The 18,440-nt window shown below is 37.9% G+C and overlaps 1 protein-coding gene across 12 annotated transcripts in view; it reads right to left on the minus strand.

Annotated features, from left to right (window-relative positions):
* Positions 1–18,440, minus strand: part of LOC122823076 (ankyrin-3-like) — a 100,866-nt gene that overhangs the window by 23,037 nt on the left and 59,389 nt on the right. For 4 of the 12 annotated variants that reach the window (XM_044102318.1, XM_044102314.1, XM_044102317.1 and 1 more), the window contains 14 exons: positions 16,270–16,372; positions 15,132–15,176; positions 13,712–13,818; positions 13,279–13,311; positions 11,169–11,393; positions 5,386–5,540; positions 4,156–4,367; positions 3,803–4,010; positions 3,272–3,368; positions 2,952–3,180; positions 2,499–2,624; positions 1,955–2,077; positions 1,402–1,428; positions 778–859 (listed from right to left, as the gene is read on the minus strand). In XM_044102318.1, coding sequence (XP_043958253.1) covers positions 778–859; positions 1,402–1,428; positions 1,955–2,077; positions 2,499–2,624; positions 2,952–3,180; positions 3,272–3,368; positions 3,803–4,010; positions 4,156–4,367; positions 5,386–5,540; positions 11,169–11,393; positions 13,279–13,311; positions 13,712–13,818; positions 15,132–15,176; positions 16,270–16,372 — 1,772 coding nt within the window. Of the gene's footprint in view, positions 1–777; positions 860–1,401; positions 1,429–1,954; positions 2,078–2,498; positions 2,625–2,951; positions 3,181–3,271; positions 3,369–3,802; positions 4,011–4,155; positions 4,368–5,385; positions 5,541–11,168; positions 11,394–13,278; positions 13,312–13,711; positions 13,819–15,131; positions 15,177–16,269; positions 16,373–17,890; positions 17,903–18,440 lie in introns of all 12 variants that reach the window. The other 8 variants (XM_044102324.1, XM_044102322.1, XM_044102323.1 and 5 more) reach the window with 4 other exon arrangements.

Here is an 18,440-nt window from a genome sequence, read left to right on the forward strand (position 1 = left end):
TAAACACAAAAAACAACTTCTCTCTTTGGACTTCAAACATTTTAATACCAGCATGTTGTCTCTGGCTTGAAATTAAGACCACTTTTTTTAGTGCCTTTTATCTGTTTGGCCCAAAAAGGACAGTCTTTTTCACAGACAGTTTAAACGTTAAGATAAAATAAAGCGAAGAGCTGCAGAACTTCCCATTTTCCTTTATCTTTTGTAAATAAAAAAAGACAAAATGTGCTGTCCAAGACTCCAGCTTTAGCCCATTTTGTCATGCAGCATCAAACCTGTGACAAGCAGAGCTTGGGAAAACAAAAACAACTCAAGACCTCCAGCATGCATTCTTGTACCAAACTAAAACATTGCCACAAAGCCAAAAAAAGAGCTTTTAAAAAAACGCCAGGAGCACAAATGAAACACAAAGAGAATTTTACTTTGACTTCCATCCAAAAGGATAATTCTTCTTTGTGAGTTAAAGTAAAATTTTGCAGAATTTACACTTCCAAAACACAGCCGTTGGAACTCGAAAGGCGCACACTTCACAATGTGGGCAAGCACAGCACACAAAACTTAAAAATCACTCATGCAAAAATATATACCATGTTGTGAACAAGCACATGAACAGTACGTGTCGTATGTGGAATGAGAAAGTTTGTCACAATAAGAAAGTCATTTCTACACAATGGTCACTCATTTTACAAGTTAATTATACCTCTGCACACTTATCAATCCAATAAACTTTGCAAAAATTTTAAACTCAAAGGGGTTTGTTAGTGACGAAGTCAAACTCACTCTGTGCAGGCTCAGTCAGATAGCTGTAGCGCTTACGTAAGGCTAGGGATGCAAAGGTATGACGTCGATCTGGCTTTTCAGTCTGCAACAATAGCAAACAACACAAAATCCTATCAGTTTTAGGTTACCCTATACTGCAAATTGCCACAAAATGAGCATCTTTAAATTATAAAACTAAACCAAACCTTGCAGTCTGTGTTAATTTACATTTATAAATTCACCGATCCATAACTATGCTGTTAGATATGGTAGACGTGAGTATAATAAACTAGCCAATTTAGTCATGACAAGTTTAAAATCTCTCAAACTAGTCCCTAATTTTTCAAAAGTCAAATTTGGGAAGTTCATAAATTCTATAGAGCCAGTTTTATCTCATACTGGAGTGTGCAAGAGAACATGGATGGAAATAAGAGATGAGGTTTTTTTTGGGGGGGGGTGGAGAGGGGGTTCTGACAAAGCTACCATATATCATGCAAAACTGTGCAGCTAGAGGGGGCCATGGACAGGGAAAGCTGGTAATGCCCCTTGCAAAACATGGTTGAAAAAAAAGGCATAAAGGAGCAGAGCGGGGCCGCTACTGATCTGGTGCAGAGGACAGCACATGGTGGGGAAGGTGTGGTTTACCTCGTCCTCGGCATCTGACTCCGATTCCTGGTTCCCAAGATGCATTGCAGAAACAGGGGGAGTAACATAATGGAAAGCAGGGGGAAAAGAAACATCAGGGAGTGAAAAAGGAGTGATTGACAAAAGCTTAAATGCAGAAGTGAAGCCACTTCAGCAAAACCAAACAAAATAAAAACGCACACAGAAAAGAAATCATAAGCAAACAAAGCGCCAACATCCAGAAGCAATAACAGCAAATGAATCAAGCCCAAAAACAGCCCAAAAATAAAATATAAATAAAAATGTAAAGCACAAGAGCTCTCAGCCAAAGGGATCCAAATCAAAAGGCAGAAAGAATCAAAATAAAACAGCCAATGACACAAATCCACTGCAGAGATAACCAGTGACTAAAACAGAGAGAGAAGCTTTAAACAGATAAAAGACACCGTGGCAGCAAGTTTGCCAAAATTCTACCTCCGTCTTTCATCAATCTGTACCAAGGGGCCGAAAAACACCCTAACCATGAGTGTGGTTATGGATGTGAAAACAGAATGGAGAGTTCCCACTGCCTTACCTTTTTCACCGCAGGAAGCGTGATGTTCAGGTTGCACACGGCAGTCTGTGGTAAGCCTTTGGTTGACCTACATTCTTTAAGGAAAGTGAGGCGACCACATGGCTCCTGACTGGGATCTCTAACCTGTAGGGAGAAAATTGAATCTCTAAATATTACTTTCAGTTCCTTGCTCTGTTGCAGATTTCTTAAACTAATAGCATGCATGTTAGTACTGTACACTTGCAGTGGTGTAAAAGAAAAAATATACTTGCTCCCTTACAGGGCTGTTCTATTCTTATTTTTGAGTGACATTTCCAACACAAATTCTAGTTTTAGTCTAAAATAACCAGAGAATGAAAATAATTGAGCTTAACCAGACACTGTCAAAAAAGAAAAAAAAAGCTCTTTAAATAATAACTGATTGTGTCAACCTTGACCTCTTTTACATCACCAGGAAGGTAAAAAATATCACCTTGGGTGACAAAGTGGTTAACACAGTATAAATACATCCATATTATTTTTTCTCCTCTATATCAGTATCAAAGGATGGGTATTGTTTGATTACCTTAACACAGAAGGGCAAACGGTTTTCCTTGAAGGCGTAGAAGTTAAGAACTAACTGTTGACCAGCTTTGGTCAGCGGAGCCAAGTTTCCATAACAATCCACATAGATGGGCCTTCCCTCCAGGACCTGAAATAAGTAAGAATCAAGAAAAAAAAAAAGAAAAAAAATTGCTTTACAAATTAAGAAATAAGAAGATCTAGTAATAATTTAACAATAGTGTAAAAAAAAAAAAAAGAAAGCTCTTTTTTTTGTTTTTATAACTTAAAATACATGTCATGCATTGAATTATTCTACAGGAGAATGCAAGATATTTGAAATGATTTTGCAAATCAAATCTTTAGCTAGTCCTGAAAAGAAAATCAAAGTTTTACATTATTTGTCTTTTTTCCCCCAGAAGGTTCTTGAATTTGAAGAGAAGAGCAGACACTAACATAAGAAGATAAAACTGTGTACCTCTATGTCTTTGCTCCTTGCCACCTCCTCAAAGTTCTCCTGCTGCTCCAGGGTTTTGTCCACCTTGTCATCTGTCATGCAGAAGCACCTAAGGCTGGACTCCACTGGGTCATTCATTTTAGCAAACACAACAAACTTGGCCATGTATGGCACACAGATCAGCTCTCTGTAGAGTTGAGTGGCCAGGCTTACTGTCTCTGGGATCTGGTGGCAGTCTGCTAACCAGAACCTGCAAAGAGAAAAAAATTACAGAAACCGATAGAAGCTTCCTACATTTATGAACAAATAACCAGTTGGAGTGTTTGTCTGGTCTGTCTCACCTTGCAGAGACATTGGTAGTGAAAGAAACGCAATCATTAACAAATGTGAGGGGGGTTGTTCCAGTGATGTCCTCCCACTGCGCTGGAGATGTTCCACCTGCATATAGATACAATTTTGCACTTAATATGAGTAATTTAAAATCAAAAGGTAAACAAGTTATTTAAAAGATAAAAATAAATAAATAAATAACTGCAACGTTTCTTTATACTGGTGGCATTCTGCAAATGTATCCATATGATTTGATGCTTTGAACTTTTTTTTTTTTTTTTTTTTACATTTTGTCATCTAACAATCAAGACTTCTGTGTATTTTACTGAGTTTTTACATGGAAGGAAAAGCCAAGGGTTATGAAAAAAACCCCAAAATATTCTTTCAGGTCTGGTATTTTCATGTCCATAGCAAATAGTCTGCCCTCACTAACACATAACTAACCCCAATACTTGCTTCGAATGTTTGTGTATGTGTAGAGGAAAAAGTGACCCTGTCTTTTTATTTCCTTGACAGCAACAGAGATCTACAGAAGCACTCACCTGTTATGCTACAGAGGAGGCGGAGGCAGGGTGTACTGTCTCCTTTGTAACCGTTAGTAAGCCCTTCCCCAGAGAGTGGCGGTACAGGGATCGTCATGGTGATGGGCTTGTGGAACTTCCTCCTTCTGGGCTCCACGGTAACAATGGGGCTGAAGGTTGCTCGGTTACCAAGGATTTTCTTTACAGTGTCCTCAGGAATCGGCTGGGCCTGGCAGAAAAGACACAATGGCGATTGAGGGATGTGTCTTTTGTGAAATTAAATTTGAAATATTTACATTGATTTGAATTGTATTGATACATTGTACCACTTCAAAGAAAAGCACCAACAGACATGCGAAGCTTTAAATCTATACCTGCAATCCAACTTTTATTTTCTTTGTCAGCGCCCCCTCAGGGAAGGAAGCCTGAACTAATGGGACACTCCGGCTGTTGAGAGTCCCACCCTCTGGTCCCATCTGATGGGTTTCCTGTCTGACCCGGGACACCACAGCAAAATACTGAGGAAAGTCCTTGGTGATGATACGGCAGATCCTCTTCTGTTCCAGCTCCTCAGGACTGTCCAATTCTATGAGGAAAGTGTTCATGTTGTAGAAGATCACTCAGAGGTGTCTTGCACTGATCTCTGCACTCGTGGAACGTTTCCACAAAGTTAATGTTAAAAGCACAACGGTAATGTACTCTGACATTTTTTGCGATGGACAAACACATGAGTGCATAACGCTGAAGTAGAAGGAAAAGTAAGTATACATTTTCCAATGCATATTTTATCCTAATGCTTCTAAATAAAGTCTAACATAATCAGCTGCTCTCAAATGTCACCTATTCGTAAAAAGAATAAGCACACTGTGTATTTACTACAATGTTAGTATAAATCTGACTGTTCTATAGACTTTTATTAGAGATCATTAGTGTACAATCAGCAACAGAAATATCAAGGACAACAGCAGGCAGGTTAGGGAGAAAGTTATGGAGAAATTTGAGGGTTACACAAATATATTTAGTCAATAAATTAATCCCTAGCATTACACAGAATCCATCATCTGAGCCGTAATGCGGCCCATTTGTAGAAGAAGAGCATAGATCTCACTCACTATTTAAGCTATAATGGATGCCACTGCCAATGGATGGATATTAAAATTATTCAGAATTGAGAGCTGACATGGATATGAGCTGCATCTGAGTAACAAAATTGGATGTGGCTCATATCTGCCTGCTGTTTGTACGTAGCCTAAGAATGAGTAGGGCAGTACTGCGAACCTTTAAGGACAAACGTCCAAATAAACTGATAGAAGTACATTCATCAGAGAAGCAGACAAGAGACCCATGGAAACTGTACTGCAGAGCTGCAGAGCTCCCCAGGTCAAGTTGAAAAATCTGTTGGGAAGACTATTAGCTGTGCACTACATAAATCTGTCCTTCATGTAAGAGTTGCGAGACGAAAGCCATAGAAGTCTTATTTGAACTTTGGCACAAATCACAAAGGGGACACAGAAAATATGCGAAAGAAGTAGATCAGATATTGGCAAGGCAGAGTGACCATAGGGTAAGACATATAAGTATAAAATGTGTTGGGTTTGCGTCACCTTCATCCATCCCGTTGAGGAGCTGATTGAGGTCGCTGGTCTTGCAGTCGTATAAATGTTCCTTCCAGGATTCTCCATTCTCACTGCGCAGCAGGATCAACTCTCTCTCTTGGCCCCGCATTGAGGCAAAATGTGGGATCTCCACTATCACAGGCCTAGCAGGAGACAGGTCAGAAATATACAGCTGAATTAATAATACTATCACCTCGCCTTTCACTGAGAAGCAACAATCTAATAAAACCATAAAAATATGCATTAGAATTTAAGTTTCGAAGAATTTGATTGAGGCAAAATGGAAAGTAAATATTTTCTTTTTTCCAAAGTGAAGGGTAAAACATAATTTGTAATATGAACCTTTACAGGTTTATGCAGCATCTTTGTAGAAGCCAAAATTAATGCAGATATCTGCACAGAACTGCCATCAAATAAACATTTGGTGGTGGAAGTGATGGTTACAACATCACAAACATGGTTTTGATGATGACAGTGATGGATAATAGTTCCAACTGTGAACCTGAGGAGTTAATGTGACATTCAGAGCTAATGTAATGCATGAAATAGAATGAGGGGTGAAAATGAAGGGAAAAAACCTGCACAGCCCATAATGACACAAGGCATAATGGTAACAGAAAGGAGTGTAAAGTTTCAGAGGAAAACAATATGAGAACTCCTTTGTTAAAGTTAGAACTCTTCCTGTTTAGACACTACAAGGAAAGTTCAAGAATTTACTAATTGTTGTTTGGTTCATCATCTTGTTAAGCAGCTGGATTTGTAACAAAAATGAGTCATGACACATCATTTAAACTGTGTGGTGAAGCCACTATTCATGTAAGGACGGGTGGATACCACATTTAGAAAGTGGGGACATAAAATCTATAAATACCTGTATTTATCTTGATTATATGCTCTAAGAAAGCATGCTAGATGCTCACAGGTGGTTTCTTACTTGCATCAGTGACATATGCTATGTGTCTGTTTTTCTCCCACTGTTTGGGAGGTTCATTAAATAAGGACTGTCCTATTCAACTTCGACATAGACCTCCGCCTAGGAAGGGGGATTAGGAAGATGAAATAACATCTTGAGATAATTTATTAAGAACAGAAAACTGAGCACTTTTGATTTATTTATGCTTTTTGTTGTTTGGAACCTTTTTTATATAAAAGTACCATTTACCCAACGAGTATTTTAGTGTGGAAAGCCATCCATCAGCTACTGGAGTAGCTCTGATTTTTAGGAACTTAGGATTTTTTTTTTTTGATTCATGTATTCTAAATTACATGAAAATATCTATGTACAGTTGCAGAAAATAAAGTAGAACAAATACACATCGTCTTAATCCCAAATATTTCACAGCAATCTCCGTTGATTTGTGGTTGGATGATGGTAAGTGAATGAACCAGTGGGCAAGCCAATTAGCTTAAAGGAGCTAATGGTGAGATTCCAATTGCACGGTTTCAAAAAACTCTTGGTCTGTTGTTAACAACATAAACTTACCATTTTTATATCAGATTTTCAATAAACATCCAAATTATTGCACTCAAGACATAAGTTGTGAAAGTGATCCACTAAAACTGCTTTTATCACCATCCACTGATGGAGTTTTTTTATTTAATTATGTGAGAAAGATGATGCATGGCTAAAGTTATATCCCAGAAATACAAAATCTGCAAAAGTTTGATCTTACTAGGATACAAATATAACTTACTTTCTTACTTCTTTATTTGCATCAATCAAAAAATCTGATGGTTGACTAAACATGCACTTTTTCTGAAAACAAAAAGGCAATGAAATGCAGAAAATCTGACGTTGATTCTGAAGTGATGGACGTCATGGGAGGTAGAATGGTGCTGGGTTAAAAAAATGTCTCATGCTCAACAAAGCGCAGTCCAGTCCAGGCAGCCAATCAAAACCTTCATTTTAAGTGAAGTAAACTTCTGAGAGCTTCTAAAATCAAATTCACCACCCACTACACTTATTGGCAACCTAGTAATGATGTTTAAAATGCCTTAATATAAAATCATATTTTATTACAGGAGAAAAGTTTTCTTTCTCTAACAAAATCTCCACTACCTTGGTTTTCGGCAACAGTTGAATAACCTTGTTTGGGTAACAGGACAAGACTTTATCTTGTTTCTTAGAACATTTCACAAGATTGTGACATTTAGAGAAAATGAGATCTTTGACTGTTCATCTTTGCATAATCTGTCTAGATCAGGGGTGTCAAAGTCAAATGGACGGAGGGCCAAATAAAAAATTTAGCTACAAGCCGAGGGCCGGACTGATCGAATGTTCATTGAGATTTTTTTAAATGACGCATTTGGTCTAGTGCAGCGGACCGCCCAAGCCTTCAAATTTCCTGCGGACCGGGGTACGCGCCAGACGATCGAACGGGGTGCGCAGGCCAGAGGATCGAACGGGGGTGCATCTCGCATTTTTTCAGACGGGGTGCCGGCTTGCTGCGGGCCGGTGCTAATAATAAATCAAGATCATCCCAGGGGCCGTAGAAAATCTTCTCGCGGGCCGGATGTGGCCCGCGGGCCTTGACTCTGACATATGTGGTCTAGATAGTCAAGCAGTCCTCATATTTGCTCTCTTCAGCTCATGACAGGTTTTTAATAGTATTTGGTTTCTGGGGAGTGACATGGTCATGGAAAAAGTTAGATTTTATGTCTGGAGAATCGTCCTTTAAGCTGTCCATGTATTTCAAAGAGTTGATGATCACAACATGCACTGCAACACAATTCCCAAAGCTTTTTAGGGAGAAAGAATCCCATAGCATCATTCATAAATTCACCACCACCTGGAGTATTAGTTCCCAAAAAAAAAACCAAATGTAATCTTCAAAAACCAAACCACACAATTCCAGTTAAATTCCAGCTAGACTTTAGAAAACTCTAAACATTTACATTTATTATGATAGAACAAAAAAGGCTTTACCATAGCATCCTTTCCAAAAACTGGTTAGCATACAGTGTTTAATGGTTATTCAAACTAATAAGTGATCCATTTTTTTTCACTTTACCTCGCTTTCCATTACCCTTCACATGGATTCTCATTCAACCTTATTTGCTGCAGTTAAAGATTTTAAATATAACTTTCAGTGTAGAAAATAAGACAACTTGCCATTTTCTCATAACCATTAGCTGATGTATGAGGATCAACTCAAATCTGCCTTATTTTAATTAAAGATTTTCTTGTCTTTCCAGTTTTGAAGAGTTACGTTTGTTTTTTTTTATATATCCATTAAGTAAGTATAATCAAAATGGAAAGTTGTCTGTTTTTCAGTGTGGGACTTTGGTGCTAAAATAAAAACATCTTTATTTTAAAGCTTTTTTCCACATCTTTACAAGGGATGCCAATAAGTGTGGCAGGTGCTGTAGAATGAAGTGGTCACAAATCAACAGCAATGAAGTCAAAGCTACAATGTGTAGTTTTAGGAAGAACGTTAGTTATGAAAAAAAGCATAAATCAAAACCTTCTCCATGTGATGCTGCTGCAGCTGTAAAAAAAAAAAAATTGACTTTGCAGTGCTGTAACTAAATCTCTTCCCAAAACTACATGAAAATCACATAAAAGCAACAACCTTATAAACTGAAGTCAACAAAGATGAGCAACAGAATCCTTCAGCATGGATCAGCCTCAATATGTCATTTCCTTGGGGTAGGTTGGAGGTAGGGGAGAAAAGGTGAAGGGAGCTACGGTATGCTTGGTTCCTACCCAACAAATCTAGTTCCTCTGGGTCCCAGCTGTAGCACGGGACTAACCAGGCTCTCGCCTTCATTAAGGACTGGCAGCTTTCTGGGAAGATGGAGCTTACTGTGTCCACAAGATAATGAAACAAACATTTATACAAAACACACACCCACAAAGTCAGTGGCTTCTTTGGGTACATTTCGCCCCTTCGCCATTTCACACTTGTGCAGCTTAAATCGTTTTGTACCCAACTTTTCAGGGTACAGAATGACAACATCTGTCATTTGAGGTTATGTACTTTCTTGCCAGACTTGTTGATTCTTGGTACCCACATAAGTAGTTCATATTTTTATTTTTTAAATTTACTGTAAAATGTAGTGTGTGATGTCAATTCATTATTTCACTGGGGAGCTTGATTAGATCCTTCTAGGATGATCTGAGCTCATAATCTCATATTTAATAAGCTTCGACTTGCAGTCAGAGGAAATCAATAGATTTATGTTTTAAAACAAAGCTTTTAGAAAATATGGAAAAAAATTACACTAAATTTAAGATTTGAGTATTTATCTGACTATTTTTTTCCATAGTTTGTAAAAATACCTGAATACTAAGAAAAATGACCCACAATTGTTAAACTCCATGGCTTTTAAATAGAAAAGTGAAGTGACAAAATAAACGTATAAATCGGCGAAGGGGCAAGTTGACCCTGAGACAGCTTCTTTAGTTTACTGACAGCAGCTTCAATGGGTAATTTATGCACAATATCAGAGCTGTGTGAAGTTATGTGGATGATGAAATATGACATAAAATAATAAAAATTTTGCAGCAATGTAGTTTTACCCGAGCAAAATAAAAATACTCAGCAAATTATTAGTTGACGTTTTTAAAGTAGCCAATTCAGCAGCACCATTCCTTTTCCTTAGCATTGGTTGAGAGTACTTTCCAGAGTGGAGATAAGACTGTAGATATTAACTGTTGCACTAGTGCTAAGCTGCTTTCCACTGTGTGTATTAATGTATGCTATGGTACTTTTGGTGTTGGAATTATTAAAATAGGATACACTTTACAGTTGGGATGGTCTAACAATTTTCACAAGTTAGAATCTTTAACCCTAATTTGATTAGCAAACTGTACTCTTATTGTTTCACTTGAAGTAATGTTTTCGTCTTCACTGAATGGATTCTCAGCCCTTTTGTACCACCTTCAGACAGCATCTTTGCAACGTTTCTGCTTTTGTTTTATGATTGAGGCAAACATGGACATTTTTTCTGCTGTTATACTTACACTGAATTTTTTTGAGCAGGTGAACAACACGTTTTTAGTTGATGGAAAGTTGTATGTATGGATTAGGTAATGGGTTCACAAATTTCTTTCAGATATCTTGTCTGATTTCTTTTTATCTTCCCATGATATTGCAGAAGGAAACAGTTTGTTTGAGGTGTTGCTGTTAAATATGTCCTATTTAAGTCAAATGTGGTGAATTAACCCTTAGTGCATATATATATAATCAGAACTGGTGAATATTCTATTCTATTGTATTAATGTTTACTATGAATTACCAGAGTTCACAAAAGTTTTTCTTACATGCTGATGTGAATGCTTTGAACAGGAAAATATGTTAAATGTTCATGTCGTAAATTATGCTTAAGAATAATGTTTTGATTTTATAATTGAAAGCAGTTGTGTAGCTAAGGGATACTACAGAGAATGCATCTAATGGAACAATTTCAGTTGCACAATTAGAAACTTTAAAAAAAAAAGTGAATGTCTTTGATAAGTTGAAAACAAATGTATTAAAAGTCTTACAATCATCACTAGTTTTCCAGGACATCCTGAGCTTATTTAGAACTCACCTCTATTTTTGAATATGAGGTCTAAGAATCGGCACACATTTCTACTCCGAATGCAAAGTATGCACACACACACACTGAAAAAAACATAATCAGATAGCTACAAATGGGGATGTAACAAGCCAAATGAAGGATATGTTTGGTTTTTCTAAAAATAAATAAATAAATAAAAAATAAGAAATTCTATAATCAGCAGTGGAAAGATCAGACATATTTAAAGATAAAAAATGCAGGCCTACCCCAAGAACTGAGCCCCAGCCGGTCCAACCTCCACCAGTCTGCTCGCCAGGCCTTCTCCTTCCACCATCGGAGGAGGGGAGGCCAACTTGTGCCTCTTGACTAGACGACAAGTGATCCTGGTGGGTGCCGTACACTTTCTCGGTGGGATGATGATCCGCATGCCGTTGTGGCGACTTCCCCTCATGGAGCCGCCTCTGGCGTCAACCATGAAGCTGACCAGGAACCTGGATAAGGGTGTAAAAAGGAGAAGAAAATAGGAGAGGAGGAATAGACAGAGAAGCAGAACAAGAAACAAGAGGATATAGGTGCAGGGATGAAAGAAGTCAAATCCATGTTGTTTTAAGTGTAGTGCTGATGAAGAGAGAAATTTTAGTTAAGGTGAGGTCGTGTCCCATGCTGCGATCTTATAAAAACACTGACAGTAAGTGTGAGGAAAACAGTAAAGAGAACAAAAATGTGAGAGGGGTTCTGTGTTGGCTGGGACTGATGTAAGAAAAGGACAACGTGGATGTCACTTAACGGCCACTTTATTAGGGACACCTTCTCAATTACCCTTTTAACACAGATAGCTACTCAAATCGGGCTTCAGTCCTGTCAGGTACGATCAAGAAACTGAGGCTAAAAAAAATTCCACAGGCTCATCAAAGCAGGACAATAAGAGATCAGAGAATTATCTTCTCAGAACTAATTGAAGAAGGATAATACGTCATGTCATAAGGCTCAAATCATCTCAAACTGTTTTGAACATGACAATGAGTTCATTGTACTTCAAACACATCAGTAAGAGATGTGTTTGGAGGCTGAGTGCAACAAAGCAATATTGGGACATGGTTGAATGGAAGATTCTCTTTATGGATGTGACGCAGATAAATCTGCAGAAACTGAATAATGGTATCATATAAGTATGGACCACTTACATCTATACCACAAAGAATGAAGGGAGTTCTGAAGTAAAAAGAGGGTCCAACCTTGCACCGGTAAAGTGTTACTAATGAAGTGACCAGTAAGTGTATTTTAAAATAATAGCAGTTATTTTTTTAAGCTGCCAACACAGGAGCCTCTGATGTTTTTTGTGTTTTTCTCACACCATGAAGTTCATTATTTCTGTCCCTAACTCACCAAAAAGTAATAGCTTACACTCACACAAACCCAAATCATGCAACATGGTATCTGAAATCTCATGTTAGTTTGACATGACATTTCATTATAACTTTTGTTGTTATGAAAAGGAGCAATTTTTTTTACTGTTTTACTAATAAGAGATGCACAAATCAATCAACGAGAGATTGGGAGGTCAAATACAGAAAAATCTGATTTGTTTTCTCTATTTAGTAAAGGCACCTAAACTAAAAGGCATGATTGGTGCATCTCCACTTTACATCCAATAAAGGTAAAGATATCTCCCAGCTATGCTTATTTCAATCTAGATGTTTCTGAGCCTTAAAATCAGGTGCATAAATTAAATGATCAAAGCAGGTGACCGCCTCCCTAAAAGTATTCATTTTAGAAGGTTTTTTGTCTTGAGAAAAATTTGTGAGTGGAGACTATTTTTGGTAGTTCCCAGTATTCTTAGCAATGGGCAATTTAGCAAATTCATCTAAAATGTTGACAAACAACAACTAAATTTCAGACTCTACAGCATTATAATAGCTAAAGTTTAACCAGTCAAACAGTGCATATCATAAATATCTGATCACCTCACTGACTGGTCAAATTTCATCCACATCATTGTGAGAAACTGATACAAAGGGGAGATAAAAATGGGGAATCCTGATGCAACGTGTTGTCCATCTGACTGTTCCTACTTTTTAGCTAAAATATCCCTTCTTAGTTTCTGTTCAGAAAGATAACATAAAGACCATGACATGTATAAGAAAATCCAAAAGAATTTAACATTTTAAAACCACATTCAGCCTATTTTTTTAAACACAGTCACTCAGATCAGTTAGAAAATCAAAACAAAAAGGACAAAAACACATCTAACCAATGCCCTCACTTTGTGTCAAGAGTTTAAGGTCAATTGATGAGTGAGGAGGACAAACACAGATGTTATGAGTGAACTGAGAGGGGGAAGGTGTGACAGAGAGCCACCAATCACAGTCAAATCACCTGCTGTCGTACTGCGGAAGCGGAGAGGAAAAACTGCAGGATGGACGACAAAGTAACGCAAGGAGGAATAAGTCAAAAACAGAGCTTTAACACTGTAAAAAAAATGATTAAAAATATGTTTGAAACTTTGGGATTATTCATCAGATGCAGAAAATTTCCCAAAATGTCAAATGTTTTTTTTTTTTTCAGTTGCAGCTCCATCATGGCTGAAGTATAGACATGCTAAAGGCTGAAGGGAGACAAAGTTGTAAATGATAAAAAAAATCCAAAAAGAAATCTGAAAGACAAACTGCAAAACAGGCAGACAGAGACCCCCACCTTATCCCTTCTTTCTGCCTTTGTCTTTATCTTCATGGTTAAATGGAGACAACAGACATTTGCTCCCTTCTTTCCTCTCCTGTATTTCGCCATTCGTCATTTCAAACATGCTTACCCAGAGTGCACTGGTGAGGAGACAAGGTTGACATTATCCAGGTGGTCCGCGGTCCAGCTGTACCTCCTCAGGGAGTCGTTGTCAGGGTCCTTTGTCATCAACAGATGCTGCAAAGCAGAGAACAATCATTATCAAAACTTGACTATTTACCAGAGGTTCATTCCTACATTTAGTAAAAAGCTTTGAACATTTCCTTCTATAAAATGGAAGTAAAGTGCCTTGGAAAAAGTTGAACAACCCATAACTTTTCTACATTTTGTCAGGTTGCAACAACAAAGGAACACAAATGTGTTTTATTTGGATTTTATATTAGGGATCAACACAAAACAGTACTTGTTTCTCTCTCTTTGTTTTTTACAGGTAAGTGTCGGAAAAGTCTGGCATGAAGGCTGAATTTTTTGCAAAACAGTTCAAACTCTGTCAGAAAGGATGAGGACTGTCTGTCAACATCAGATCTGCCACAGATTTTCAGGTGGATGTATATCTAGACTTTTACCTGACCATGCTAAATATTTAGGGTTGCTGTCCTGCTGGAAGCTGAATAAGTACTTGCCTGGCCTGTCGACTTAGTTAGATGTCTATGGGCTTTTAGTTTGGCCATATTCTTTCTATTTTCATATGGTGGATTTTCAGAGTTCTATGAGAAAGCAGACAGGTCAGGCTCCTCTGCCTGATCTGTCTGCATGCTTATTGGTCTGCATGATGCTGTTTGTTCACTAATGTTCTCCAACAAACCGCCGAGGTCTTCACAGAATTATGTAGAATGTAAAACATTCATAATGTTTAAATTTTCACAGGATGTTCATTGTAAAATATTTTTGTTACATGTGATCCCAAGGAAGCAGTGACCACAGTCCTTTCAGCTTCAAAACCAAATAAAAAAATAATATATCAGTCTACAGCAGTAGGTAAAACATGACTAAACATGCAAAGCTGAATGGGAAAAAACTGAAACACAGCTGAAGAAGATTATGAGGAAATTTATCTTGACGTTCAAATTTTACATTATTCCACACCCAAATTAGTAGTTTTTGGTTCAGAATGTAAGGACCAATGGATATGCGAATGGAAAAGGTTAGTGATGATGTATTTATCGTTTTGCAGTCCAATTCAATCTAAAAGTCATATCCGTATTACTGGGAAATTGCATTTTCCCAGATAACATTGATAATTCTACATAATGCATAATTATGTAGAATTATGCATTATTCTGCAGTTTCACCTCCCAGCATTCTTCAAGTGTGCTTCTGGGTTTTTTTTTCTTTTATATATAATATACATGCCAAGATAGCTGCTAATTTATTTTTCTCTCAGAATATAAATCCTCTCCTCAGATTTTAGTTAGCATGTAACATCCATAAGATGGAGCTATAAGTGAGAAAAAATATTCGGTGTCATGCACAACGATGCTGATGTCTACCTTATTGTGATGCTCTACAATGAAAGACCGTTCCTTACAGAGCATCTGGGGCAGCGTGAGGGAGAACAGCATGCTATTATTTCACAGTAGTTAGAGGGAAACAAACAACCCAACAGAAATTACTGTGGAACTTTTTAAAACCCAAAATGTTTGCTGTTGGAGTCTATGGAGATCCAAAAGATTACTCAAAAAATTTTCCTTTAGTGTTTGGGAATCGGTCGACTATTCTGGTCAACAATGTTTCTTAACTTTGACTCAGTTGTGTAGGCTCAAAGTCAGGGAACACACCAGTGTTATTTTTGATATGATTTTGCAGTATCTTATCGCAAATACACTCATTTTCAATGAAATAGATTATTGAGAAGTTCATTTGTTCCAATAACTCAATTCAGAAGCCGACATTTCCAAGCCCTTATTCTGATTTAATTTACAGCTCACAAAAAACACGACTCTTAAGGTTGTACCACACCAAACAGAAGATAATGATTCAAACACCAATAAAGCAGTTCTTAGGAGCTATTAGCAAAGACCTGGACATGAAGGCTGATGGGTTTCTGCTCACTGTCTGTTTTCTAGAAGAGGACGTTAAATTTACAAGACTCCACACATCTCATCGTCCCCATAAACTTTTTGAATTGCTGCAATCAGGGAAACGGGTCTGAAACATGAAAATCAGAACCATCTGGCTGCTCCACACCTTCCTGCCTCAAGCTGTTTGAATGAACTGATGTCAACATTATGCATTTTACATCAATGCGTTGTGTGTAAACTCTTTTTCTTTTTGAAAGATGTGTTTGGTTTTGTAACTTTAATCAGAAGTTTCTGGGATCATAGACAATAGTTATTCCTTCTGTAAAGGAAAGTAGGCCATCACAGTAATCTATCCTAGATAGAAGACTTAAGATCTGATGTCATGCCCCCTTCTCAGGTGAAATATAACAGGATTTGGTCGTCTTTGTGTCACAGCACCCCCTCAGGTGTAAGAGGATTGGTGAACTGTCTTCCTTTTGGCTCATCACCAACCCAGCCCAGCACATTTGGAGACAGAACTGTGTCAGTAGTAAGGGTTAACGACCGGCAGATTACTGAGTCAGGTTGAAAGGAATCACGCACAAAGCGCAAAGCACAAAGTACATACCGGGTCCTTGGTGGGAGCCAGGATCTCCTCGATCATCATGCTGTCCCGTGTGAAGGAGCTCCGGTTCAACGTGTTGGACCTATCAGAACTGAAGGAACGGAGGCTTGGTGTGGTTGGGGCAGGAGTCACGGATTACCAAGACAACAGTCACAGTGATGAAGAAGGGAAGGGGAGAGGTAGGAGGAGTTGGCAAGGGGTGGAGCATAAAGGGATATGAAAGTAAACAGAAAAAAAACAAAAATAACATTAAATGCATGCAGCTTCCAGGAACCTGACTGTCCACAAAAAAAATAAATAAAATGAGGAAATTGAAACGAAGATATAAAGAAAATGTTTTCATTTGTTTGCAGTAACAGAAAAGCAGCAATAAACTCACTATTAGTTAACATTGGTACTACATAGTCAACAAAAGGGTCCATTTTAGATTTGTAATCGTCATCATGATAAAGACACAGCTGATTACTGATTGTATTGTGCCTCTGTGTCACATTTACCAGCAGCGGCCTCACGTTTCTGACAGAGTCCTCAGAGTGTTCGTGTGCCGTGCGATGGACATTTATGAGGTAAACAAATAGCATTCCTGAGCAATGACGTGAGAAGTGTTTGCCTGCAACGTCCCGGGAATGATTACGTTAATTGGTAATCAGAGAGAGAAAAACCGGATAGAAGAAGGAAATCATCTGAGAGAGACTTTGGAAAATTGCACAATCATCTTCAAGTGGAGCTAAAAAAGTGAGTGAAAGCAGGAGCCTCTCAGAAGCGCCCACCGCAGCTCTGCAATGTCTTTGTATATCTGTGACATATTCAGAACACTAAACCTTTTGAGATATCTACTGAACATTGGAATCAAAGTTGAGCTGTTAAGCAAATATTCGCAACAATGTTGCAATTGTCTTTATAAGATACTTTTTGCACATGTCCCTTTGACATTGGTCATGCTCAAATGGTACTGTAAATGACTGAGTAGCAGAATACATACATCCTTTTGCACAAATGTGTTTCTTATCAGCCACTAGTCCCAGAGTGTATGAGCTAGTTTTATCTGCACTTGAATTATGCTCTACTACTGCATGACCCCCGTTCACTCCTTAACCTAGTTTTAACAATGGTAAACATACTTTAGTGGACAGCTTAGTCTTCTCTGAGTACTTTTTTTGAGTATTTTTTTTTATTTTTATATATATGAGTTAAGCATAGAAAGAGCAATGCATCCTTACAGCGAGAGAAATGCTGCATCAGCTCAAGTCCCTGGAAGCACGATAATGGAAACCTCCACAACAAACCGAAATGATGCAAAGCTCCAACTTTGTGCAAACCTTACAACCACCCAGGCATGGACAAGAACCACAATCAAACACAAAAGCAAACAGATGATGCTATTAGAAACAGCTGAAAGTAAGAAATTAGACAATAGACCACAAGTACATTCCAGAATGTTAAAACACCAAACAACCAGTCAAAAATAATTGGATTAGAGGTGAAATGTGCAGGAAAACTTCAATATTTCAGAACAGGTGGTCATTATTCTAACAGAGACTGGGATCCGGGGGAGGGAAAAGGGAGAGGCAGGGTGATGGTGGAGGTATAGGGGTGGGGGGCCTCGTCATGCTGAGAGCCTTACCTGGCTTTGGTACTAACAATAAGAGCGGACATGAGGAGAGAATAAAATATCATGAAGAAAACAGAAGAGGGAAAGAAGAGATGCAAAGAGAAGCAGGAGCAGAGACGCAGAAAGAAGCTGACTTGAAATAAGAGAAAGGGCTCCGTTTATAACTCATCTACAAACAGATTTAATTTCAGTGTTATTTATAAGGTATTTGAGGCTTTAGGGTTAAAATAAAGCTAATTTGTTTAATTCATCAATTAAACACACAGTGAGTATGAACATGTATCGTAAATTGTTTTTCTGAGGAAAGTTAGACATTAGAGCTAACAAAACCTTAAATATGTAGATTGGAAAACTGGGTTGATAGCAAACTAAATCTGTTCATCTCGGCACACCAGTAATACTTGCTTTATACTTGTGTTATTTGCAAATGATGCATCACAGAAAACTTAGACCACATGTGGAGTTCAATACGGTTCCCCTTTAGTTGTGGGTCATAACCTACTTCATATTGTCAGACAGGTTTTACTTATGTTATTTCTTGATATTTCAGGTCTGACAGTAG

The sequence above is a fragment of the Gambusia affinis genome, linkage group LG20 (assembly GCF_019740435.1).
Source record: "Gambusia affinis linkage group LG20, SWU_Gaff_1.0, whole genome shotgun sequence".
In the NCBI taxonomy this organism is placed as follows: Eukaryota; Metazoa; Chordata; class Actinopteri; order Cyprinodontiformes; family Poeciliidae; genus Gambusia; species Gambusia affinis.